Source organism: Eutrigla gurnardus (genome assembly GCF_963514095.1).
Source record: "Eutrigla gurnardus genome assembly, chromosome: 3".
Lineage (NCBI taxonomy): Eukaryota > Metazoa > Chordata > Actinopteri > Perciformes > Triglidae > Eutrigla > Eutrigla gurnardus.
Window position 1 is genome coordinate 10,827,386 of NC_139917.1, and position 27,817 is coordinate 10,855,202.

Sequence of the window (27,817 nt, forward strand, 5' to 3'; positions counted from 1 at the left end):
TGCCAATGCCAGAAACAAAGACTTCATTGTCTTCTTGAGAAGGCTCTTAAAAACCAAAAGAAATTCGGTTGCCTTCGATCCACAAGTGCCACTTCATCACTTTCCAGCCCTGCTTTAAAAGCTATGAGAAAGTAGGATTTTGTATGTTATTGTTCCGACAGTATCAGTGTGGTAATTACCCTGCAGGAAGGGAAAGAAAACGAAGGGCGAAGGAGACAAAAAGAAATCAGTAAAATGATTCATGGCATGCACAGCATGTAATTAGCGCAGATGAGCCAAACGGTTTAAATGAGTGCGGTTGATGACTGACGCTCTGCATACGGAACCGGTCTGCTTATAGTTGACCATAATTGGTTTTCAGTTCGGGATTCAAACTGTTCATTTCACAGATTTTGCCTACAGTGCATGCCGTGCTGATCTGTTGCTCTACCTCCACGATAAATCGTTTGGAAAATCTCACTGCTGAGACCTCTACAATCATTGACTAGTCGTTTTATGTTCTCTCTAGCTGGCACATGAAATGTATCTTTGAAGCGCTGACAAACTCCAGAATGCCAAACAGAAATTCAATTGAGGGATTCAGTCTTTCAAATTTAACTTAATTTATGAGAAAATCTATCGTATCTATTATATTCAAATCCTGGAACACCCCCGGCAAAAACATTGTTTTTCAATTTTTCTGTCTTCTTTCAGACTTGTGGAAAGAAACCATCCAAAATCCACATTTAGTGGTTTAGTTTACTAAACTCGGTCTATGTGTTTGCAGATTACTTCTAAATTCACCAAACGTTACTGTGCCTCATTTGCATATTTTAAAATGACATTTCACAACACTTATGCAAAAATAACTGTTTTAACAAGTAACCAACAGGGGAAGTTTCATAGTGGTTTTCCTATTATGTATTGTATGTATTGTGAAACAAGATTTTTTAACTTGAAACCAATGTTCACATCTCTGTTCTGCAAATGTGCAAATCAGCACATATCTAATAAGATAATGACTTATTTGCATATTCAAATGTATAATTTCAGGATGACATCTATTAGCCCTATTCACCTGCAGTGTCCCTTCATCTCACAGTAAGTCTGTACTGAAGACTCCTATTTCAAGTGGGTCATGAGTAAGGCCTCGTACCACAAATTCAACCTTTCTTAACCTCTTGATAACAACACTACTATTTGGTGAAAAGTTTTGTCAGACACCCAAAACTTCAAACTGCACTTAAAAATGGTCTTGCACAAGTGCAATTTTCTAGCGATGCTTGCAAAAGACAGTTTTCTCTCCGCCTGCCTGCCTTCAGTCTATCTAAGCATATGTTCTCAAGCTGTCCAGTTACTCCTCAGGGGTTTCACTTTGGGAAAAGAAGGTTTCATGTCTGTTCTTCTACTCACACACCTTAACTGACAGCTCTTAAACACTGTCTGTCTGTTATTTTTTTTAAAACATGGCTCCCATGAGGTGAGTCTCTGCCCTAGCGCAGTTCAGTTGCATATTTCCCTTTCCTCTGAAAGTATATTCTCCCCTCTGTTTTCTCTCTGTTCTTTAAACCGGAGATGACATTTGCACTGGTCCTGGTGGCTTTGGAGATCGTTAAGTTTTATGCCTGCTCAAGTCTGGTTGAGATGGATGGAGGGTCCAGGAAGAAGACTTGTAAGTGGGTCACAGGAATACAGGATAAACATATGCACAATTGCATTTCATCCAAAAAGGTTTATGGAGTAGTTTTAGGGCCAAGGTGAGGTATGAGAAACGCACCGTCTCAACTGGTGCCGCAAGTACTTCAAACACATCACCATTACCAGTCCTACTTCCACTGCTTATTTTCCTGATAATGAGTAATGACACTAACACGTGGAACTAACCCCCCAACTGTGGCAGTAAGACAATCTGTTGTGCAGAGCGTTGATGGCTTAAACCCACAGTGCCTCTCTAGCTGTACTCTGCTGAGACAAAGGTTCAGATGGCAAAAGCAGTAAGTATACGTTTCACAGGCACAGCTCTGTGACAGAACAACAGACTCCCGATCTCCCAAAAATGATAGCTGGGTGGAGAATACACTTCTCAAAGTCAGTGAGACTTTTTCCTTTAACCCTTTTCTATAAAAGCTAAGAGAATTAATTTGTAAAAGCCCTAATCTTGATGCTGAACTTAAACTGCACTTGGGGAAGCAATTGATGCCATAATGTAACGGCTTCATAGACAACACTTTTGAAGCAATCATAACCCCCTAGGCTGTATATAAGAAGTGGGCGTGGTCAACGCGGCGTCACCCATTGGTTTGTGAATTACTTTGTCATTTTGTCGCCATCTTGTTTGTGCATCCAGAAGTGAAAGGAGAGGGTGGAGCTACAGTACAACAGAACCCTTTTCAGGAGACCAAAATGTTAGTTAACTTTCATAACTGAAAACACACTGTGAGGGTTAAAGTTAAGGGTTGATTTACAAAATGCTTTTTGAAGAAGATTAAGACCATAAACTCACCGTTTACTGAGGAAGTAAATCGAGAGTAGTAAGGTCATTTTCTCATAGACTTCTATACATTCTGACTTCTTTTTGCAACCAGATGAGTCGCCCCCTGATGGCCAATAAAGAGAATGAAAGTTTAAGGCACTTCTGCATTGGGTTCAGACTCGCCACCTGGGTGGTCCACATTGGATTCAACACAGCTACAGTATATTGAGAGGTGGAAACCCACATGTCATCTGAGCCCGAATCATCATGTGTTTGATCAGGTGCATCAGTTATCAGAAGAAGGAGTATTCATGTTGAGGGACTGCCTTGAAAATAAAGACAGCGTAGGCCAAACACAGAAACTCAAACACACAATATTGTGGCAGCGCTTACAGTTGAGTCTGCTCGCTCAAAATGTCCTTCTCTCTTTCCAAGTGGTGTTAAGGTTCTTTTGTCTATTTTTGTAATGGTCCGATACTGGGCCAACCACAATCCTGAAGTGTGTTTGAAAAAGTTTCATAAATCTCTATGAATGGATTTGCCAGTTTTTTTGCCTGGTGTTGTGACTTCAATGCCAAGTCTATGAATATTTCTTTTACAGGAGCAAAGGCCACTAGCATGATGCCACTAGTGTTCTGTTTGAGGGAGGTAGCATTTACAGTAGGTAGTGACGGAGACAGGTCGACAGAAGGGAGCTCACTGGGCTGTCATTTACATCCAAAGGGAAATCCTTCTCTCTTAATCCCCCCTCCGTACTTGGAAACCAAAGGAACGTGGTGGTTAAAAAAAAGAAAAAGTCTTTCCATAGCAACAACTCCCCACCGTGTAAGACGATGAGGCTCGGTGCGATTGACGACGGCTGTAGCCGACACAAACGGACGTCGGCACCTCAGAAAAGGTCTGAAGAATGCTACCGACCCACATCATCTTTCAGCCCCGTCACTCGTGGCGGCCCGATGAGAACACGACCCCTGGCCTGACGCGGAGCAAAGCAGATGGCGTTCGCTCTGTGTTGAAATACAGCCCTACACACGGAAGCCCCTTTCCGCAAAAGGATTGAAAGGGTGAGTGGAGATGGAGAGAGGGAGGGTCATTGAGGTTAAGGGCGTGAACAGGGAGCGATGGGATGCGAGATAAACGCTACGAAAACAACGATGAATCGATAGCTATGAGACTGAGAGAATGAGAAAGCGAGGTCCGACCCAGCAGGGCGAGAACAACTGTAAAAGCCTGCTGCTCTCAGGGCCGCAGTCTAACTGAGCACAGGCGTGTTCTGAGAAACACGTATGGGGAACTAGAGTCCAGCCGCCGGCCCATCCACAGCTGCAGTAGGGGAACTGAAACAGGACGAAGGGCAAACCGATGGTGCAGTAAATCACACAACCTCAAAGTGTGAAGTGGGTGAGGGCTGGATCGAGTGTTTCAACGGGCGGACACTGCGTGGAGCTTAATGAGAAGTATCACGCTGATCGGAGTTGCCCATAAAATGCACCGCTAATTAGCTCTCTTTATTAGTTCCCCATTTTCCTTTCCTGAATGTAGAGAGACAAACGAGAAGAGAAACGCAAGAATGACTGGATGGACAACCATGTTTGTGCAAACCAGAGACGAAATTCGGTAAAACATTGCATTATCATCGCAGCAGCAAAAAAACTGTGAGGGACGACCCATAATGCCTTGCTTGAGGTATAGCACTGTAAATGAAGGCACCGCAAACTGGCCGATGCCACCCTCCCCCTCTCCAGTGTCAGCAGGCCCACAACCTGTCACCTCTAACAGGACATGACATGTGTGACTTCCTCCCTTCATGACGTAAAAACATCCTCCCACTGTGGGCAGCTAGAGAGATGCACAGAACGGTCTATTATTATTTTACAAAAAGGCCTCTAGTCCAGAGATCTTCAACAGGGGGTCTGGGAGTTACTGCAGGGGGTCCCCAAAATTATTTGATCGCAAACTTTTTTTTCTTCAAAAATTGAAATATGTCCAAAACATTAACATTAAAATATCTAATAAGAAAATATACATGTTGATTGTTGTATTAATGTGAAGTTATGATGTAGAAATATTGAATTACATTTAAATTATTATTTTAATGGCTTAGCATTGTATACATACATCATTACAAAGTACCTTCATCCCTGGCACAGGCTGCACTACACCTTATTATTGGCCCGGTTTAATAAGCAGCACGATTTTTATAAGATATGTAATTGGGGTCCTCTGATTTAGTCCATCATTTTACTTCAGTGTGCTGATGAGAGAACCCGATAGTCACACGAGAGAGACGTTCTTCACTGGAAGATAGAACAGGAAGACAAGACGAGACCACATGAGATCACGTACATGTGGGTACAATTATCTCAAGGACTGAAGACATACTGCAATGTGGGAACGGATATTTTCAGACAACAGTCGGGTTGTTTACTATAAAACATGTCCATGCCTCCTCTCAACCCTGCTGCCTTCAGGCCACATTCTTTGGTGAGGAACATGGGACAAGAGTGTGCTGAACAACGTCATGGCAACAACAGGTTTATTCAACAACGAGGCGGCTGTGAAGACTCAGGTTTGAAACCTTTGCACCTGCAACACAAAAATATATCATTTTTAGTATTTAAGTTTAAATATATCTCTGATGTGGCATAACTGGACTGATATGATATCAAGGATTAAACAAAAGCAAATGCTAAATTAATTCTGTGTGAATTTAATTCAGGCCTCCAAACAAAGTGTTTATCTGTGGTGATTGAATTACTCATAAATCAATCAAACTAATCTGATAAGCAACATGCAAACAATGGCTGAGTGGCTTGAACCGCCGCTGAGGGTGAAGCATATAGCTACGCTTCATGTAAATCAGATATGAGGCAGCATTAGGAATCTGCTGGTATCAAATGTATTGTTTGCTAAGCTCCAGCACACGGACGCTGCAGGCTGACTCCTGTTACTGGGGAAATAAATCCAAAGTCATTTCTTAATTCAATAAAGCTCTCTTGGACACTGTTATAGGGACTTGAAGGGGACGAGCTCAAGTGCGTTTAAGTCTCAATGTGAAAGTTCGAGTCACTTTTGCTGTTAAATATGAAGATAAAATGCGGCCGACAAGTGCAAAGCATGAACAAACGCAACATATCCGACAATGCTACGTCAGTGTCTCAGGATTTTCTGGCTGCAGCATCCACCCAAGCAACTACTCCAGCTGCATACTGGGTAAAAGTGGACCATGTGACATGCTGAAAACATGGGAGATTAAAGCTAAGCAGCTAACTACAACCTTCCCAGCATAAGTACCGACAAGAGTCAGGAAGAGATGAGTCCTTGCTATTTCCTGTGGAAGAGCAAAACTAAAAACTGAAAATACGACTCCTCAACTCTCCTCGAACTTGGCAACTAACTCTCCGGAGAGCAGACACAAGGGATTGTCAAAACTAAATCACGTCCAAACAGCTTGGCTCCATCAGTGCCTGGCTAATCCACTGCACTGGATCAAAGTCAGGCTGGAAACTCCGTCTGATGTGACGCTGAAGGAGAAAACATGACCAGAGAGAGAGAGAGAGAGCGAGAGCGAGAGCGAGAGCGAGCCCTGGAGACCTGAAAGAGTAATGGTGGGCTATCCTGATTGGTCAACATGCTGTCCCATTATGGCAGATTGATTATCCATGCATACTCCAGAGTTGAAGACACAATGGGAGGGAAAGGGAGAAAGAAAAGGGGAGGAGGGAGGAGTGCATGAGGAGGAGGAGGAGGTGAAGAGTGGTAGTGCTGACCCCCCCACACAAACTCTCCCTGGTGGCTGAACAATGGGAAAGGGAAAGCATAGGGAGGGAAAAAAATAAAAGAAATGAGAAAGTAGAAGGCCTGCACGCTAAATTAGGGTTTTTCTACAGATCTCCTGCCAAAAACACACTCCACCTCTCTGCCTCCAAACTTCACACAGCACACACGAGACACCTGGCTAACTAAGTTTGACACAGACGACCTCAGAGCACCACTCATCTCGCCCTCCTCCCGTCTCTCTCTCTCCTTCCCCCTTCCTGCCAAAATCTTCCACAGATCTCCTCGCGAGACAGAAACGCACACGGCGACACGTAAAGAAATCAACAACTCACCCAAACCCTTTCCTCTCCTTCCCTTTCTTCTCTGCACTTTCTTCCTCTCTCAATCACGGCTCCAGCTGGTGAGGCTAGATTGCTGCTGCTGCTGCTCCCCTTCGGCCACGCCCACAGCTCGGTCACGTGACCGGCCATCCCGCGAGGCTGGGGAGCCACACCCCTCATTCAGAGGGAGTGAATGGAGAACATTGTGGATGTAGCAGGCTATCTCAGACCACGTGCGATTAGGTAAACCCACCAGAGATACAACAAAAAGAGAGAGAAGACCAGCTGTGTGTGTCTGTGTGTGTGTGTGTGTGTGTGTGTGGTTTCATCAAAATGAAACACAGTGGGAGAGCATGTTCATGTGAAAATACCAGAACATTTATTTTCATTATTTTCTCAGAGTGCTTGTGTTTGCACAAGACAAGAGGCAACATCCTTCTTACCTCCTCGTCCTTGTGTGTCCATCTGCTCTCTGCCTCCCACTGCTTTGTTTCACAGTGGAGTATTTCATTATGTGTGTGTGTGTTCCTCCTCCTATCCTTCAGGGTGCTCTCTCTCTCTCCCTCTCTCTCTCTGTCAAACACACATCCCTCAAAACTGTGGTGGACTCGTGACTAAAGCCGTGACTAAAACAGACCGTCTCTAAGTTTAGGAGAGACAACCAAAACTAAGAAAGACAAAAACAAACAAAACATCTCTAAGAGGTATTCTTGACATTTTTGGAAATAGCCTACGCTAGGCTAGCTCTTTCTAAAGCTCATTACTTAATGAGAATTTGTGGTTTTATGGGGGGGTTACGTTCTGGACTATTTGTGACTAGTGACCAGTCTCCACTGGTTGCTTGGCAACCTCACAACGACAAAAAGATGTTTACCTTCGGAGAGACCTTTGCTAGCCATTACTCCCTGTGTCCAATCTTCAGCTAAGCTTACTTTCTCCAGGCTTACATGAAACTGGCGTCAATCATCACATCTAACTCTCACCAAATAAAGAGCATGCATATTTCCCAAGACATTAGAGAGACGAGTTCTCGACGACAAGCCAAACAGCTGATTCTCACCGACGGTTTTATGTGCTCTATGCTGCTGTCGTGCTTTCTCTACTTTTATTTTGTCGGTGACGCTCAACCAAGCACTCACAACAACTTTAGGGGATCAAGCACTGAAGTCAATATTTGCTGCAAAACACATGAACGTGGTTTCAGAACCCAAATGTTCTCTGGAAATATGTATCGCTCTGCTGTGCTTCCTGTGTCCCAGTTCAGCCACAACAGACAGAGTCACATTCATCACGGCCAACCCGCCGACTGCAAAACACTAATGTAGTCGACGTGTTACAAGATGCTGTCTCAGAACAGTTTTATGATTAAAGAAAGATGCTGCTTGTAAAAATGGATTTGATCCCGCTTGACTGGGAACGAGAGAAAGAGAGAGAAAGCACAGCATTTGTGCTTTTGTTGATATGGCGCCACTCCCCCCCCCCCCCCCCCCCCATCGGCAACACAGACTGGAGGACCTGAGAGAGATTTTCATAACGTTCAGCAGAATCACTTCCTTCCTGTTTAAGCTGAATCTTGCACTGCGCTGTGGTTTTGTTGTGAATGTAAATGTATGGAGGCATGAATGATTTTAACATCTTGATGGGCTTCGGTTCCATTTCTAAAACAGGAAACGGGGTAAATGTTACCTAAATGTCACTTTTTCAGCAAAGTCATTTTTCCATATAGCTCTCACCAAACAATAAACAACGTTGTCAGTAAAACTCGTGACCCGCCGGTGACTGAAGTGACCATTTCCTCTTGTGGGAACCAGAGATTAAAGGAGAGGGTCTGCTGTGTGTTTGGAGTGTTATTTTATTAGCCTTCCCGGAAGCCTAAAAGGCAGCTTTGAAAAAGACGGATGGCAAATGAATTCAATTAGAATCCCAGCTCGGTGACTTACTGTGTCAGGCAGCGGACACACAGCATGTTTACAAATGTGAAAGCATGCAATTTTCATTCAAAATAAGCGTTTAGTGTACCATTCAGCAGCTCCCTGCTTACATTATACATGCTCAGAAGAGAACAGGCACTTCTTCACTGGCAGATTTCAGCGTAACAATCCCTGCTGTGCTGTCGCGTAATATCCCATCAAAAAGTCCCTGCAGTGAAGTCATTAGTTCATTGCTGCTCTGCAAAACTCAAATTAAGGGATTCTAGTTGTGTTTCATCTTTTTTTCCTTCTTTTGAAACACAAGGCTCCAAACACTCAGAATGTTTGGTAGCATTAAATGATGTGGGCTGGGGATGTAACCGAAGACTGAAATTCAGTGGTGAGACTGGCATGCCGTGACCCCCGTTGGGGAGCTCTGTGATTGGCCCGGAGGTCAAGGACTGATTGCTCCAGGCCACCGAAATCCGGGCCAGAGCACACATGTGGAGCCGATTTAAAAAAGAGTCACATCCATGACTCAGCTGACCGAGGGACTCGGTTACACATCCTCAATGAAGAAGAAGAAGAAGAAGAAGAAGAAGAAGAAGAAGAAGAAGAAGAAGAAGAAGAAGAAGAAGAAGAAGAAGGAAGGGAGTAAGGGGAAAAAGAGGAGGCAAAGGAAAATAGAGATGATGGTTCGGGTCGGAAGAGTCAGGAGCAAGAGGGACAGGGGAAAGAGGAAGAACATCTGGCTTGGCCTGGATGTCTACAGGGTCTGTTGGAAACTTCCTGTTTGGTTTGTTTTGTTGCTGTAATCGCTCCGCTCCCCTGTCGCGCAAATGGAGACAACATGTGTGTGATGAGTGAGGATGGTTTATCTGAACACCCTAAAGGGGCCTCCAAGATCCAACCTCCCCCCGACTGAAACCACTGCACATACATCGACAATACAAATCTATTAATCTGTGTATATATCTTGAGCTACTTCACATGTTGACAGTGAAATTCTCCTCCAGGTTCCCTCCTCTGCAGCTTGCACGTTTCACATCAAGGTTACAATAACTAAGGCCCATGTTTGCTTTTTCACCAGCATTCGTGAGATAAAACTCCGTGCTGTTTGCTTAATGATGACCACGTATAAACTGGACAGATTCTGTGGTCGGGGCGTTTGTTTATGGGGAAGTTTTCGCCCCGACTCTTTTAAAGCTTTCCCAGCTGGACTGCTTAATACCGAGCGCTACCGTCGCATCGAGGACTAGAGAGACGGAGAGGGCGACCATAAAAGCGTTGTTTTTTAATGTGAACCACAATGACGGTCGGGTGAGAACTTGTTTCTTCAACTCCAGAGAATTAAACAAGGATTTTTATGAGGAAGTGTAAAATAGCGCTCAGCAAGAAGATGTCTTTCAACTAAACAATGAGGTTTGCAATAAAAAAAAGAAAGGGGGGGAGGGGGTGTTTCTGTGCAGCCATTTTCAAAATACATCAAGGCTTGATTGGCCTTAATGGAAACCAGTCGTCCCTCCTGCATCTACAGAGCGGCAGTCTAAAACTTCCCAATAATACAACCCAACAGATACTCACGATGGGATTCCATCTCGTTGTTGTTGAGTATCTCATTGCAGGGAGAAGTCATCTCTTCTGTTGGCCTTTTCTGTCTCTTCCAGTATTTAACAAGACAAAAACAAAAAATTAATATCTCCCAGCCTGCAGCAGCTGTCCTTAGGTTCTTTATTCTGTCGATGAGCGAGAGCTGATCCCACAAACTACGCTTCCCGCTGCATGCACACAAACCAACGTGAACTCCTTGTTTCTGCTCGTGTTCTGGAGTCAGATCCGTCCCTGACGTACAATAAACACAGCGGCTCCGAAGGGATCGGCCTTCTGGGGAATCCCTGGCCCCTCGCTACATCCGCAGGGGAGAGGGTCGGGGATGACTCAACTCCAGAAACGTCGAGAAGGAGCTCTGTGATTAAACTCTTTGTGCGGCGGCTGCATGTCTTCCACAAACATCTATAGCCCAAATATGATGCCAATTATCTTTCATGGAAAACCTTCCACGTGCAGAGACAGGAGGAAGCAGACTTCTATCATGAACCAACGTCTTTTTTGAATTGGTGTTACGTTAAAAAATACACCAGGACCAGAAATCAAGAAGCACTTTCACCCAATAGTGGATTTTTGTTTGCCAGAGCGTCACAAAATGTTACCCATCCAAGGCCACTTGCCCTTCCCCCAAATCATCAGTTGTAAGCATGTTTCCTCCATCTGCCTCCTCCTTAACTGAGTGATGGTGACGTTTGCAGTCTGCTGCCCAGCATCACAGAACACTTCACACCATCGAGCCTGGAGGTGAAAGTTCACCCGGAGCTCCTCCGGGCTCCGCCGCCGAGGCAGCAGATGATTGCGCTCTTCGAAGAAGCTAATTGCCTGCAAACCACAAAGCTGCAGCAATATTGTCTTAATCCCTAAATTGTCATTGCAAACCTCAGTTGTGACATGAGATCCCATCTCTGCTTTTTTAAGTGCTTTTAAATTCTGTGCCAGTTATTGAGAAGTTAAGACTTGAGTGCCCGTAATGACTCACTAAAAGCTCGCCTGCACATTCCCAACTGAGGGAGCGATCAGTCAGCCAAGCAGCGCGAGGATTACTTGGCTGATCTAAAACATTAATCTGTGAGGTGAGGAAGGTGAGCCTGCCGAAGCACAAAAAGGCAATGAGGATTATTACCGCAAAAAAGGTATGTGTTACTCCCTTCTGCCTGCATCAAACCAGTGCCACTGCAAGGTCGAACATTACATGCCAAGTGTCTCTTTTTTATTTTCGGTTTATCTAGGCTGTGTTTCCTGTGATCGGAGAGTTTCCCAGCTGAAATAGAGATGAGAGCTTGCACAGTTGAATGTCACATCTACGGAGCTGGCGGCCTGGAAACACAGTAAATGGCACTGAAACTACACTACATGCAGCATCACTTCATCACAGCCCAGTGGACCACAGTGTTTTTACACTTGCTGTCCTATCGGAGGGAGATTGTGTTTTGATTTTTTTATGTTACTTCAAAACATTATTTTCATGCACCAACAGTCACATGGTTGTTTTTTTAATGTGAGGGGTAAAAACTGAAGATTTGATATACTTCTAAAAATCACAAAATATAAGTTACAAAGATGGTGGTTTCTCAGTGTCTCACTTTGCATTTCAGCTTTACAAGGTCAATCTGTTGTCTTAGTTCCATTTGATAGAGAAAATCTCAACACAATTACTCCAGAGCAGCCTCTGTGCCCGGTTTATATATTATATATATATATTATATAAATCCTTTTGTGTCTTTCTGTTGCCTTTTTCTGCCTAAAATCTGATAAGTGATGTCACTTGAGTCACGGTCGGATAGGTTTCAAACTTAAAAATGGGGAAATCTTGGGGTGTTTAGGCTACATTAGCTGCTACTAGCATAACACAGACTGTAAGTTAGAAATGGACATATAATCACCATGACATCACACATGGGTTTGTGAGCTACGGATTTGAAGGCATTTTGGTCGCCGCCATCTTGGTTTTTGGCTGTACCATCTTAGTTTTATTAAATTGCAACCAAATACTATATAGCGATAATTTTAGGCGACTGGAAACATACTGTGAAAGGGTTAAAGTTGTAAAACGGCATCCACACTCCTCAAGCATACCCTGCGTTATCGTCCGTTTTATAAAAATGGGACCAGAATGTAGTAAATGATCATCATGCTGTATTGAACAAGACTTGAAACTAGCAATTGATACCATAAGTTGAGACATAGGGTGCAGTCGAATAGTCAAAAAATAAGGTCCTAACTCCTATTCCTATCTCCTATTCCTTGACCTCTGGGGAAAACGTCACGGGGTTAAGGAAAGGCGATAGGAGAACTCAAAAGGACTTAGGAATAGTCGACCGCGGTGCTCAGAGAATCCGACCGGACTTTCACTAAGCTACGTCATTATAACGCGGCCGCTGATGATTGACAGCTGATGATCGGCACCGGCGATTGACGTGCGTCTGCGCTGGAGAAACTACAATAATGGACTACAAAAAACGCGTCGTCCACTTCTCCACATGCTGTTGGTTTTATAAACAGCTGGTTCACTGACCGGCTTCAGGTCCAGCAGCTCCTCCTTTCTGTTTGACCATTTGCTGTTTTTACATTTCATTTGTGATTTTAGTTTAGTTTTTGTCAAGTTTGTAACATGATTGAAATAAATAAAAAAATACCATCCAATTATTATCACTGTCCACACACATTGATCGACACTATTCCAATTACTATATGTCTGCATGAAAGTTAATGTTAAAATTGCAAATGCACATATCGTTTGTTTTCATGAACGGCCGAGGTGTGCGGCACTTTAAATGTTGCTCTCGCAAAGAATTGTGGGACGGCGTAATCTCCTTTCCTATCGCATAGGAAGGTCCGTTGCATCCTATGCTAAAGGAGCTCTGAAAGGAAGCATTGGAGCTCCTTTCCTTTGCATTTAGAGAATCCGAACAGCTCTTATCATGGCGGCCACTTGTTTACTTCCGGGTCACTTCTTCAGTTAGGAACCTTCCTAAGCAAAAAAGACTATTCGACTGCACCCCTTCATTCAATCAGACTTCTTTTTTCAACCAGAGGAGTCGCCCCCTGCTGGCTATTAGAAATAATGTGGCCTGATAACACCTAGAACTCTGACTGAACTGTCTGCAGTCAAGTTGTATTGGGCATGTAGGTGAAAAGCCTACAACAGATGGTTGTGTTTACTGCTGCAGAATCTGCAAATGCTATGAAACCCATCTCCATTAGCTGCTAGGAACCAACCTGACAGCCATGTGACACATTACTGATCCGGTGCACTGGTCTACATGACCAAACTTATTGGGAAAACACTCGGGTAATGATCAAAGCAAGGATATAATTAATTCATCAAATCGTGGTGATTCATCAAACCAGCATGATGTTAATGGACACACTCAACTGCGTAATCAGTTGCAGTAGACTTTTTTTTTTTTGACTGATTATTCATTTTTCACGCATGCTGACTTCAGACAGACTCACACCCTCATACAATAATCCCTCCACCACCTCACTCATTTATTCATTTCAGCTGATGGTACTGTGGCACGAAAATGATCATCTGTCTGTCCACACACACACACACACACACACACACACACACACACACACACACACACACACACACACACACACACACACACACACACACACACACACACACACACACACACACTCCAGTATGGAGCCAGACAGACATCATTAGCATATGAACCTTTCTTCTTCATTAAAACAAGTCTGGTTGTAAATATAAAGAGATCAGATGATCAACCAAACTCACATTTTCACGTTTTTCCTTAAGTAGATTTTCATTGTAGGTCTGATAAATAAAGTATTCAATAAATGATTTAATTAAAATCCCTTTTGCATGTTTGATTGATGACACTGAAAAAAAAACACTCTAAGGCCTATTACTGGCATGGTGTGTTTTTTTCTTCTTCTATTTCAAAGCCCTACATTACTCCGGCTTCCTTTCTTCATTGCCATGGCCAAGATAAGGGACATGATTTTCCCATCAGTTTCTTGGACAAAGGAACCACAGCGGAGTCTTACATCTGGATAAACACGGGGGAGGATTCACCCGGAGAGCGGAGATAATGTCAACCGAGACGAAACGTTATCTCGGTTTGCTTCATCAACCTCTGATGGCCCGGCCATATCCTATTTGTCTTTTATCTCATGGCGAGTGAAAAGGTCGACAAAAAGGTGGTTTGTGTGAGTGTATCCAAAGTTAGGCTATTTTGTTTTGTCAAACTCCCCGTGGAAGACGAAGAGATGGTGATCATTCTGCCAGAAAGCATGTTCCCCGTGCGGTGAGAGGAAGATGCTTTCACGTGTATGTATGTTCAGGTGAAATGAGTGAATGTGTCGGTTTCAGAGCGGCGGGAGAAAGGGAATTGAAGAAGGGGTAGTGGGGGGGTTACTGCAGTTGTGGGATTTGGCAAGATGGCTGAAGAGGACAAAGGTCTTTCTGCAGTGGTGGGAAACTTCTTTAACCCTTGACTTCCCCCAGATGCTCAATGTAAACTTCAACTTCCGAAAGCCTTATCTGGGGGAGAGGGGAACTGTGTGTGTGCTTGTTGGAGTCTATTTATCTGAGGCTGAAGGGCTATCTGTTCCCATTCCTCTCAGCTCATCCTCCTGCGATGTAAAAAAAATAATAAAGAGGAAAAATGTTCATGTCCGTTTTTTAATAGTTTCCACACATCAAAGAGCTGCAAGACAATGTTTTGAATGAGTGTCCATCCTATTGATGTATCGGAGAGTTAAAATGGAAAAAGCATGACGTCTGTGTGTTGGATGCGTTTCTGTAACAGTACACCAGCGTGACCCCCAAGTTGTTTGAGGAATCTTGATCCTCTGAGAGAAAGGACAGAAGAGCTCAACTCATATAGAGTTTCATTTTTAAATAACACTGGCTTAAAAAAACAACAACACAGCTTTATGTCACCTGCAAGCCAGGTTCACTGGTTGCACTGATTTCACCTGTCACACACTGCCTCCTGGTGGCTCGTTTAGGAAGCACATCAACAGTGAAAGTCACATTCAAGATAATAAGGAGTGACGCATGTCACTGTTTATCACCGTGGGACATTTGTGAACTGAAAAAAACCCCCAGATGTTACAGCGTAGAGCCTCAAAGGCTTCAAGTGAGCACAACTGAACGCAGGGACAATCTGTGACTCACTGTGACATCACTTGATGATAATCTTAAAGTTGAGCTGAAATGAAAAATGCCCTTTTAACCATTTTAGATCACATCCTAGGTCATATTGTGCACCTATTTAACAATATATCCTGAAAAAAAATACAAAAACGTAATATTTTGTCTTGGAAAAGAAAATATGGCATGTGCTTACATCAGCTAACACTAAGCAATTTCAACCAATAATATCATGACACATCCATCAAATCAATCAATCAAAGCGCACAGAGCCAGAGAAGGTCGTGAGCTCATCTTTTCGACGATCAAATCTGCTTCCTCCCACCGTAACATCCCGCCTGACTATCCTCTCTTGAACTCTACTTTGAGGCAAAGATTTTTTTTAAAAAGTCAGAGAAAAAAACCATTGTATATAGCTTAAAGGGCCAGTTCACCCTTTAAAACAAATACACATAGTTTCATGTAATAAAACAGCTCACATCAAAGCCATATAGTCCCATTATATTGGAGAGAAGGCAGACAACTCCTCTATTTCAAAAACAAGGCAACCCACAGCAAAACAATGTAGATGATAAATAGCAGCGCATACTACTCAACTCTGTACAGAACAGGAGGAACTGATAAATTATCATTATTAATTCCTTTTCAGAAATAATGTCACCGTTTTACATATACATGCAGCCCGGTTCACACCGGTTCTCTCTATTTACAAACAACCCTTTGAATCCAGATAGGAAGCAAATTAGTCTGTGCTTTGCAACTAGAACACAGCATTTTAAAGCATACTGGTTGATTAATAGCACATTGTTTGGCTCGTAATAATCCAATCAATCTATGATCCCTATGGTAACGTATGAACTGTGAGCAAATGCTGCAATGGTTTTAGGTTTTTAGTTTTTACATGTGTGTGGTTTCTAACATCATTTAGTGTTAATTATTACAACATACGGAATGTATTAATGTATTAACTCTTTCTATTTCAACATCAAGTTTTATTGATTTTGTTTATTGATGTGCTGATTACCAAATATAAACTTTTGTTCAGTGACTTTTGTCTGGCCATTTCTTACTTAATTCTCTCAACTTTTCTTTTCCATTTCGGCATGTGCACACAGCCCCGCAGTCTGGAGGACCGGCAGGACGATTCCTACACCTTTCACTTATGAGGACAACAGGATTCATCACTATGACAACGCAGGTACCAACAATCCTGCGGTTTCAGAACACATCGTGAATCTGATGTAGACTTCACAGCAAACTTAGGAAGATGTTGGTCAATGATGAATTATTCTCAGTCAGCAACAGTTCCTTATCACAAAAAAAATCTCTTTCCTTTTCATTGCCTCTTTTTTTTCCTGGGTAATTAGCCCACAGGTCACACTGAGTAATGGTCTAGGATCAGTTCAGAGTAATTAGACTGGGAGTAGGGACCTGGGATATGCCTTCGCCTGAGGGTGCTTGTGTAGGCGTGTAGATAGGAGACAAGAAAAGTAAGACAAACATTTGAGGTGAAAAAGTGTGTGTGTGTGTGTGTGTCCTTTCCTGACCTATGGACAGGCAGAGACAAATCGCCCTCCGCTGTCCCCTCCTCCCTACTTTCAGAAGGTCAATCCGAATAAAGGACAAATGACATCACTTGCTCCTTCTTCCATAATGACTACACCTCAATTAGGAAAACAAATGTACTACAAGACAAACTGTTTATTTAAGCATATATATTCCAGTTCAGCACACATAATCTGGCTAAACTGAGATCAGGATTTCTCTGAATCCTCAGTTAAACCCTCAAAATACACTTTTCTTCCATAGCGCTGAAAGTAGCACAGAATTGATTTCCTCTCCTCTTTCTTGAGTGCCGTAACCTGTTTAGATGGACATCTTTCTCCTCCCCATAAAAACCCAATAACACACAGAAGGAGTTGTCGAATGAGGTTACTGGATGTGACCCCAATGATAGTCCAACAGTCCCATCATCCCTGTGTTAGCGACGGTATTTATGGTCAAGCTCTCCATCTGATGACATCGCCAGAGTAACAGAAGAGAGGAGGTCCATCTTGGTGTTCAAATTAAAACAAGTATCTGTTTTTATGTTAAAAAAAATCTATATTTTGTTATTGTCTTACATTAACTAGAGTTGAGTCAATTAGCTGATCGATAGAAAATGAATAATGAACTATAACAAGAGTTGATTAATCATTTTAATGCTAAATATTCACTCTGCGCTGCGTCTCTAAAAAAACTGAGCATGTTATGCTTTTCTTGTCATAAATGATAGGAAACTGAAAGTCTTTGGAACCTTGGTTGGTGGAATAAAATACACAAATACACCTTGAGCTGTTTTAAATGATAACAGGCAACAAACAAAATAATTAATCTTGAGAATAAGCAGCAGATTTATCAACAATGAAAATAACGGTTTGTTGCAGCTCTTTATTAAACTCTGTCCTAACAGCAAACAGATGTCCACATGTGAGGAAGTCCAAGGTTAAACAAAGATGTGAAAGCTGGTCTGACAAGTGATGAGAAATGTGTTATTTCTGACCACAGGTGGTCCACGCTGAGATGTTAGATGGATTTCTTCTGCGGTGTTTGATGGCTTGATGAACAGCAGGCCTGCCTGTCAAGATAAGGGTTCCCTGTCTGACTGAACCTGATGGCTTTTCCTTGTATTTTCTCTTCTTCACACCTAACATCACTCCTCACATCAGCTTGAAGAGATGACACACAGATTATGTAGCTGCTTCTTTCAGCACTCGAAGCTGTTTCACAAGTTTATGGCTTCACATTATATCTAATAGGATAATCTGGAAGTCTCAGTGTCTCAAGGCCAGCGCAAGTCCCAAGTCAAGATTGACAAGTCCCAAGTCATGTCCCAAGTCAAGACTGACCTTTTCATGCGATTCTGTTGTACAGAGAGGATATTTGCTAGGAAACGGACGGACTTAGATCACATGACCCCTGAGAGAGGAAGCGTACTGCAGTGAGGTCACACAGCAGGGAAACAATCACGCTGACAGAACACGGAAGGAAGCACAGGATACTCGTGTGTGTGTGCGTGTGTGTGTGTGTGCACAAATGATGTGTGATGTAATTTCCTCCTGGAAAAACTGAATGGGCATGAAAGCAACTTTTTTAATAGACTTCCAATGACACAGTCGACAGCCATATGGAAAAATAATAAAACAATGATAATCTTCTCTTGCAGCGTTGCCAACAGCTCTTCTATAAGTTTATTTTCACAGAATTTTTCTAATTGATGTCACTGAATTCACTGAAATCTATTAAGAGCACTTACAATGGAGAAATAGGGGGTAAACATTTTTGAGAACAATGCATTGGATGTAACTCGGACCAAATTGTATATTTTTTTATTATATATCTAAATTACACTGATTTTAAAACTGTGACTGCAGTGCTATTAGTGTTGATGTGATGTTGTTTTTCTTTCTGCTCTGCTGATAATGTGTTGGAGCCGAGCAGGGTGGGCCCGCTCAGAGCCACTGGGCCCTCCAGGCAGGTCACCCTTCATTTAGACCCCTATCAGGGCCTCTTGCTGTGGACAAATAAGTGGAGACCACCCCTATAATCTAGAAGACAACCATGTTAAACCTTCAACACAGAAACAGACTAAAATGTATAGTTATTTGAAATAGAATCATTATGGTAGGACATGAAACACAAACACATAGAGACAGTGAATATACTGTGGGAAATCTGACAAATCTGACAAAACATCTGTCAAATGACAAACTGCAGTACTACATCAGAAAAATATAACATGAAATGGTCGAAATCAACAAGACACTGATTCATCCAATCAGCTCTCCCGGGTTTTACAGAGCTTTATGGTGCATTACAAATCATTGTCTAACTTTGCCATTCGCTTTTTACGGTTTGGTTCACTGTCACTCTCTTGGGAGCATTTCTACTGCCTCTAAACGTCCCTCAACAGCTCGCAGCTAAAGGTGCTAACAGTGCAAACGACGGCAGAGAGTGCATGGGTGCTTCACTTCCGCGACAACACTATCATCAGCTGTAAACACCATATGAGAGCAGTGCTGAGCAGCTAGCCGGTGGAGCACGCTCAAATGCATAAACATCCGCTAAAAAAGAAAAGCAGGGAGAAGTTTGGACAACAACACACACAGAAGGAGAGCTACTTCTTCCTCTAAACATTACTCGACATTATCTTAAAATGGTAAATAGCTGTTTTGTGCTGTCTTAATGCTCTGACTCACGTTATTGCACCTCTTATATTCTGTGTAAGTGTTCTCTGTGTTGTAATGTGTTGCAAGCAGCACCCGAGAAACCAATGTAACCCTGTGGAGTAAAATCTATCCTTCTCTGTTGCATATAGTTCTACTGCAACTGTAGCACTACTTACTTTCTAACTACCTTACTACCGTTTTGGTGCCGCCAAGGTTGAGCTTTCATCACATAACAAAACCACGTCGGCTCCAAAGCTGCATTAAGAACAGACTGTGGATCACCACAAATACAGACATACAGTCTGCTGTTTGTACTGACAGACAGGCCTCCAAGGTCATGGCTACTTATGTTACTGACAGACATCAGACTAATCAAAAAGCTGCTCCTTTTACTGACGTTTTTCTTAGTGAGAGATCTGTTACTGGGGTTGTATGTGTGAATAAGGAGGATATTAAGTCAGAAGAAAGAAAAAAAGACAAACCCAAAAGTCAAAATGAAACGTAATCTGGAAAATGTGACTTTTTTTTTGCTCAGTGGGGTTTGAATGTAAAATAACTTACAGTGAAGAGTGAAATGTTTCCCCTTCCTTCACACATAATTAAATGTAATTTGGTTTTATTGGAGTCCAGGATAGCCTATTGCACTCAATTTAATCTCTTTTCCACTGGTGACAGTGTCACAGCAAAGCTGGTCAGTCTGTGCGCTAAAGCAATCACACAGTCTGGTGAGCTAAATAACAGCACCAAAGCACCGCTACGCTAAAATAGAAAGTCTCTGATTCAGCTTTTACACAACAGACCAACGACCTCACCAGAGTCCACATGCGATCCAAAGGAAATGATGTATGATAGACAGAGAAGAATCACCTCTTGTAGCTATAATCAACTATTAATTTGAACAGCTTGTGTTCATTCTACAAACAAGATAATCGTACATCATTAACAACCAATGTCCCAGAAAGTATGCCACTAAATTGCAAAACAACCAAACTGCAGTACAGGAATGTATGCTACAAACTTCAGTGTACCCAATTACAGCAAGATCTCCGTATATAATGGAGCTGTTTGTTGCTGTGTGACTGTCGACACAAAAATAAACAACTTACAGAAAGAGCTAAACTTATCACATTAGCCAGGCAAGTGAGGTCCCATGGGTGCCTCAGTGACTGTTTAAAGCATAGTAATCTAATTTTAATTTGTTGTGAGTTTATCTTTTGGTCTCTAAACATGATTTGTATGCATTTTTACAACAAAAAAGGTTTGGAAGAAAGTATTTGGCCTAAAAGACCTAGTAAGTAAGACCCAGTGTGTTCTGTAACTGCTGTAACCATGAGTGATGTCGGTTTACTGACACTCCCCTGACTTCACATCTACATCCCTGCAGCAAGATATAAAATCACTGAAAGTCAGCATTAACAATACTGTAAGCTAAGTTGCTCTTTGAACAAAAATGCAATCCTGCAGTATGTCTGTCTGTAAACATTAAGAACTGGGTGGTAACCATTACCAATTTGACTGAGCAGAGAAAGTGCACAAGAGATCAATGGGGAGTGAATGTATCTCCAAAAGAAATCTCACTAATACACAACATTTCTAGTTAGTACATGGAAAGCCCGGATACAAAGCTATTTTTAAAAAACGTAATTAAAAAATCTGTGAAATGCATTCTTTGCATTTGTTGCAGCTCAAGGATAAACAGAATGGGTGCACTGAATGAACAAAACATAGTTTCTCTAGAATAAATTCCACACAGTTTCTCAAAAAGTTTCAGTGTGAGGATATGACTGGAAGGAGAATGGGTTGTTATATTACGAAGAAAACACACTTACTGTCAGGGTTTGGGGACTTTCGTCCATGATTCGGCGAGGAGCAGCGGAAGGTGGTAACGATGGTGTTGTGGTGAGGATTAGGATGGTGTGGGTGGTGCACGGGAGGGTGGTGGCCATTGTTTTCAGGGGGAGCTCTGGTGATGCTGATATCAGGTTTACGGATATCTCCGGGACTAGGAGGCTCAAACTTGCGAGCGTGATTCTGCTCGGGGGTCCGGCTGGTGCCGTTGTTATTGTTGCCCTCATTGCGACGTATCACTGGAGAATCGGCAGGCGCCTTGGCAAATGTGACTTCCCTCTTGTGGCTCATCTCGGGGGTCTTGGAGTGGCCCAGGACTTCGGGGCGCTTCAGGGCACTGTTGGCCACATAGCGTGTAGAAGAAGGACTGGTGACGTTCTCCAGCGGCTTGCTGGAAGAGGAGGAGATGTCGATGGAGAGTTCGGAACGGCGTGACACAGGCTCGGGGGTCTTGGAGCCTCCTCCACCCATGATGGAGCGGGGTTGGGTATAGTTGAGGTTGTTGTTGTTGGTGGCGGGGGCAGCGGTGCCCAGGTCACGGTAGTAGATGCTGGTGGGCGACATGGCGTTGCGGTGAGGGGAGTTGGTTGTCCGACGGGAGCCGGGGGACAAGTGAGATGAGGTGTCAACATCCTCCACCTCGAAGGACCTCTTCAGAGCTGCATGTAAGGGACAAAAACAACATCAGTCATGGGATCATTTCACTTTCTGATAATATAAGATGATACACTGATTAGGTGAACAACAGAACATTATAATTATATTATAATATATTTATCATGAGTCATTGTAAAAGAGACATCTCAAACATTCTCTTGTTCCAGCTTCTGCTGTGTCGGGATCTTCTGCCTTTCTCTCTTTATATCATTGTGTATTGAATATTTTGTGTTTTTGGATCATGGACTGATTGATTACAAAAATAATGGCCAATAAAAATAATTGTTAATTGTTACTGTGACATGACAAAGCAGAGCACTATAACTAGGTAAAACCAGTGTTGGAAGTATTAAGACATGTACGTAAAAGAACCAACACCAATGTTCAAGTACTCAATGATAAGTAAAGGTCCTTCATGCAAAATCCTACATTAAATTAAAAATCATCAGCATCATCAGCAAAATGTATGTAAAGTTTAAGACGTAAAAGTGCAGTGTAAACAATATGTTGTGTAAGTTGTGTGATAAACATTTGAAAGAGTTTTTAATGTAAAATCTTTATCTGAAAATTAGGTTATTAGTAACTACAGCTGCCAAATAACAGAGATTGTTGTTTATAGACCTCTTTCAGGTGACATCATGATTATGTCACAGTGTTAGCTGGAGGCGTAACAACGGAAAGACTGGAGGGAAACAGGAATCGCCTGAGAGTAGTGGACACTAGCACATTGGAAATGTCACTTTCTGCTAACCTCATCTGGCATCACGTCTGCTGCACAGCAGAAGGTTAAACTATTAGAGAGTTGGAGAGAAATGTTGTTAATATGCTTAACTATTAGACAGATGAAGAGATGGCCTGCTGTTGGGCTTATTTTCTGTAACACTTGTAGCATGAAACCATGGTGGAATCAGCAAGCTAACTAGCAGATGGCTTGCTACTTCAGCTAGCTTAGCCATGCTTCATACCAGACACTTTACTGATACTGTCACTTATCTGGCAATATGCTTTCAAAATAGTGTGTGGATGGATGATGCATCAAGTTGCTAAATTTTAATCATTTAGCAGCCAGCTAGTTAGCTAGCTACCTTGCTAATTCCACCATGCTTTCGCGATATAGTGAGACATTTACAGAAAATGAACCCAACAGATCCAGGGCCAGGTCTAATTGGCTCTCTGCCTGACTTCGTAGCTAGGAGACTACTTCGCCTGGAGGAGAGCAGGCAGGAGCTTCAGGGACCAGTTAGGTAACTAGCGATCTTCAGACAAGCTAGCTAACAAGCCAGCCATCCTCTCCAGAGCTCCTGTATATTCTCGTCCTGGCAAAGTAATCTGCCAATGGCGTAGGTGTCAGCTCATTTTAACTTTCTCAATTAGAGGAGAAGACCAGAGTCAGTGACTGTACATCATAAAAAACAAGCCAACAAAAACCTAAAAGCCAGCATTAACTAATTATTCTGCCAACAGTCCACCCACAAAAATATGTCATTGTGTTTACTCGCAGAAAATGAGTCTATAGGAATAGGGAACAATATCATAAAATACTCATCAAAAAGGTTGTACTATTTAACTGAGCAGTAAACAAAGTCAATTGTTTTTTTCTAAAAACACATCACGAACTGTATCCAAGTAGTAAAGCGTGTTTGGGGTTTGAGGGTGGGGTGATGAGGCAATTTTGGTGGCAACACAAAGGAAACAGCACGCCAAGCCATACTTATGTAATTTCATTACAGTCCCCATCAGCAGCAGGAAGGTTTTTCACTGTACTGTAGCCTCCACGTTTAAGTTGATTCCTGTGCCCTTTTGTCATGACTTGGATACTACGCGTGGTAATCCACAAAACTCAAATTCTAGGGTTTTACACAGAGCCATTTGAAGTCCTTCACAACATGTTATAATGCATGCAATCAGCCAAGCATTGTTCCCTGCCAAGCATTCAGGCAAAACGTCCCAAAGTCTCCCTGTTTATGAACAACACAAGCACAGAGATAGAGGCGCATCCTTCCCCTTGGTTGGACGTGACGTGAGAAAATAGCCGTGCTGCCCAAGATGAAGATACTGTGCGAGGATGGGATCACCCCCTGGGAAGAGGGCACTGGCTCAGAGTCAACTTGAATTTGACTCCCATCGTGAAGTCGCTGCGCCGAGCCAATGGCCAGGAGCTGGTATCATAATGACACACTACTTAGACCGGTCCACTCACGCACACCCTTAAGAACATCTCCCCGTTTCCTGAAATCCAAAATGCACTGCTGATTATTTGATCTGCTTGTGGCTTGTGGTGTGTCTGTGTCTGCACGTGTCTTTATGTAACTATATGTAGTTTTGTTCAAAGTGCTCGTAAAAAAAAAAAAATGTGTGTGTGTGTGTGTGTGTTACGGGAATGTATACGTGTTTATTTTTAAGTGACTACACCCACAGGGAGGGGACCGTGCCCCGGCCCCACGGCAGTCTGTGTAAAGCCGAAACTCTGTCAGGGGATGCCGAGCTCAACACAATCACATCAAAGTAGTCTTAAAACACACAAACAATCACACACACACACACACACACACATGCATGCACGCACACAGCCAGCACCACTAATCTAATTTACTGCTATAAACTGCTTCATTGCAACATGGTGGACATTTGATACAATTTAGCCCCAAACAAAAATTCTTACCCGAGCCAATTCATTATTCTGTTTTCGTGTTAGCCGGACACACCAAGGACAATCTCATTTACCATGGGAATAAATGCATCGGCACTCACATCTTGGAGTTTATGGTGATTTGGGTTGCAAATTGCCTTAAATCCCCACTACTCCCTTTGCAGCCTTTATCAAGACCTTAAAGCACGGTTACCTTTCATCTTTGTCATTCCCGCACTATAGGAGACTGTTGCCAAGACTGTCAGGCTAGACTTACATGCAGTTGGACAGTATCTCCCTTAATAAGCACCGAAAAGGTTTTCACGTTAGCACTTTAACATAATTTTCTCACACTGCCATCACTCATGTCCCACACTCAGATGAGAACTTATCCAGTAGGACACCATACGACAGCTTTGCAAGTCCATCCTTTGATAGAGATACATTTGAAAGCATTACCCACAGTGAACTTGCAATTTGTAAGTTAGTGTCCAAACCCATATTGCCACTGGACTGTGTCATTCTTCCCGCTGCTTTCCCCGGTCTTGTGTTTTACGATTGCTGAAACGGAGTCCAAGGCTGTGGCTACTTTCAACTCGGGCCAGAGAATATGTCGGTCTGCCAAGGTTGGCCTGCAGATTTCATAAAGGAGCTGAAAGGTTGCGATGCATCCTTCAAGACTGTATTGTGTAACGAGCGAGGCACTCATTCCGACCTCCTCCGAGGGCCGAAACACTTTAGGAAACCGCGCACACTCTAACATCTCTTGACACTTGCTGCGGACTTTTGTTACACTGTGGAAGAGCTGGCAGAACCAAAGCTGGACGCGGGAGGGATATCACGATCCATATTCACAAGTTCTGCCCAAATAAGAGTTGAACCAAGACGTTGTTTTGCCAGTGACCTGTTAAGTGATCTTAGATTAGTATTTCTGTTCCTGGCTGCTTTGTGATTATATGGCCACAGGCACTGGACCACAGCGGAGGACTTGAGTGCTTTCCTCTCAAGCAGTTTGTTTGTATTTAGAGGCCGTGCAGTCAAGTGTACATGATTTAAGAGCAGAGATGAATTTGAATCTTTCTGTGCTTTAATGTTCTCTGAGAATATAGAGAATGGAAAAAGGCATTCAGGGCATCTCTCAGTCAGATGATCACTCAACTCCCATATTTTTGAGGATCACGCCTCTTCCCACAGACTCCCGGGTCTTTTTCCTGTTCGGCTGAAGCTGAAAGGGAAATAATGTCTTTCACTCAGATCCAGGAGAGACTTTGTATGAATATTGTAAAGGATCACGGAGCATTAGGAATAAAGAGGGAAGGAGTGTGGGACTGACAGATGGATGAAGGAGTACCGTTCCCAGTGAAACAGCATTCCCAGACTATGAGCTTGGAAACGCGAGGTCGAGTCCACCTCGGAGGAACCTCATTAAGAGCGGCCAGGAGTCTTGTCTCCCCACGTCCCAACACTACCTATCACCGCCCAGTGTCCGGTATCTCACGCCGTCTCATGTGGGAAGATAATGCAGCACAGGCAATATAGCAACGGTTTATTGGCGCAACAAAAACAAAGATGGAGGCAGCTGTATCCTCACTTCGGTTCATGGTCATTTTTCCTAATATGGCCCAGGTGTTAGACTAAGCTGCCTCTTTATCATCAGTGTCATCACTTTTCTCTCAAGGACATCCCAAGCAATGAACACAAACATTCAGTATCATCCGAGCCCAGATGCACTGAGAGGAGAGTCCAGAGTTAGATGGGGGAAAACAAACAGAGAGACTGGAGGGGGAGGCGGAGAAGAGACTGGAGACAGAGAGGCGAAGAGTTTGCATGATTAGAAACAATTAAAACAGGTCATGACAAGTTGTTAGTTATTGTCTTCTCTATCGCTGATATTAGCTAAATAAAATATGTTCCACTCCTGTTACACGCAGAGTTTTACTCTACACATAAAAACATGTAAGGAGTGACTCTTCTTACAGAATGTATCCTGGTTTTGCGAGGCGTAAAGCATCAGTGGTGTTATTGGTATCTGTTAACTCAATAAGTGTTACGATATTACAATAGTGACAATCCCAAATGATTGAGCCTAAACGATACCAATGTTATGCTGCATCTGTAAAATGTAAAATGTTATCATAGCTACGTCCTGATTATTGATTAATTGAATTCTGATGATTGATGTGAAGCTGCTGAATCTACACTTCATGTGGACGTATCACAATAAAAGCCTTCCAAGTGAACTGTTGGAAGGGTTTAAATGTGAAACAGAAGTGTCGACTTTGCATTAACAGCAGAAAACATGATAGTTTATCACTTGAACATTTTAAAACAAACATAAAATAAAGGCTTCTCAAATGTCGATGTTAATAAAGATTCAGATCAGAATTTGTGCATTTGCTTGGCTCTTCTTTGTGCCTGGAAACAGATAATTTAATAGACTTACTTATACTTCAGTAATCTGTATTGGTTAAAAGGAGAACAACAGATAGCCTACAGCAACAACAGGAAACCCAATGCACCAGTATTTTAATTAATAAAATATACGGACACAGCCTTGAACTCCTAATCCATTTTGTAATTCTAGCCTCAGGCAATAAATCAAGTGATGAAGACAGTTCCTCCATCAAACACGGGTTATATAAAAGCGGTTTATGCACAGTGGAGTTTATCTGATGACAGTAGCCGCAGAATATAAGTCAATGTGGTTAAACCAGTAAAAACATCCTATTTGACAAGACAAGGCCAAACAACGAATGATAGAATTTCCCACTATGGTATTTTTGCTCGGTCAGACGAGACCTTAATGCTACACTGTCAAACACACACTTCCTTATGCTGTTGGGTTCACAAATGCTGACCAGCAGCAGTACAGCTCACCGTTTCAGATTTACTGCGTGGTTCCCTGCTGGCCTGGCCGACACCCGGCGCAGAGGAATTCTGGGAGTGTTGGAAGTGTTTGGTAAAAAGTGAAGACGTGTGGAAGAAGAGGTGAGTCGCTGCGGGTCTCGGGTCACAATCTTTCATTTTCTTCAGTAATGTTTAAGCGTCTGGAGGATCTGAATCCTAATCAGAACCAAGAGGCAATTTCACCCCTGACTGAGGACACACACACACACACACACGCAGACACACGCAGACACACACACACGCAGACACACACACACACACACACACACACACACACACACACACACACACACACACACACACACACACACACACACATTCAGGCAGCTGTTGAATAGCTGTCCTGGTGCTTAGCTCCAGG

At 42.8% G+C, this 27,817-nt stretch overlaps 1 protein-coding gene across 4 annotated transcripts in view; it reads right to left on the reverse strand.

Annotated features, from left to right (window-relative positions):
- septin9b (septin 9b) overlaps nucleotides 1-27,817 on the reverse strand; it is a 92,820-nt gene that overhangs the window by 23,135 nt on the left and 41,868 nt on the right. For 3 of the 4 annotated variants that reach the window (XM_084004683.1, XM_084004682.1, XM_084004681.1), the window contains exon 2: nucleotides 21,245-21,922. In XM_084004683.1, the coding sequence (XP_083860809.1) occupies nucleotides 21,245-21,922 (678 nt within the window). Of the gene's footprint in view, nucleotides 1-6,564; nucleotides 6,683-21,244; nucleotides 21,923-27,817 lie in introns of those variants that run through there. The other variant, XM_084004685.1, reaches the window with a different exon arrangement.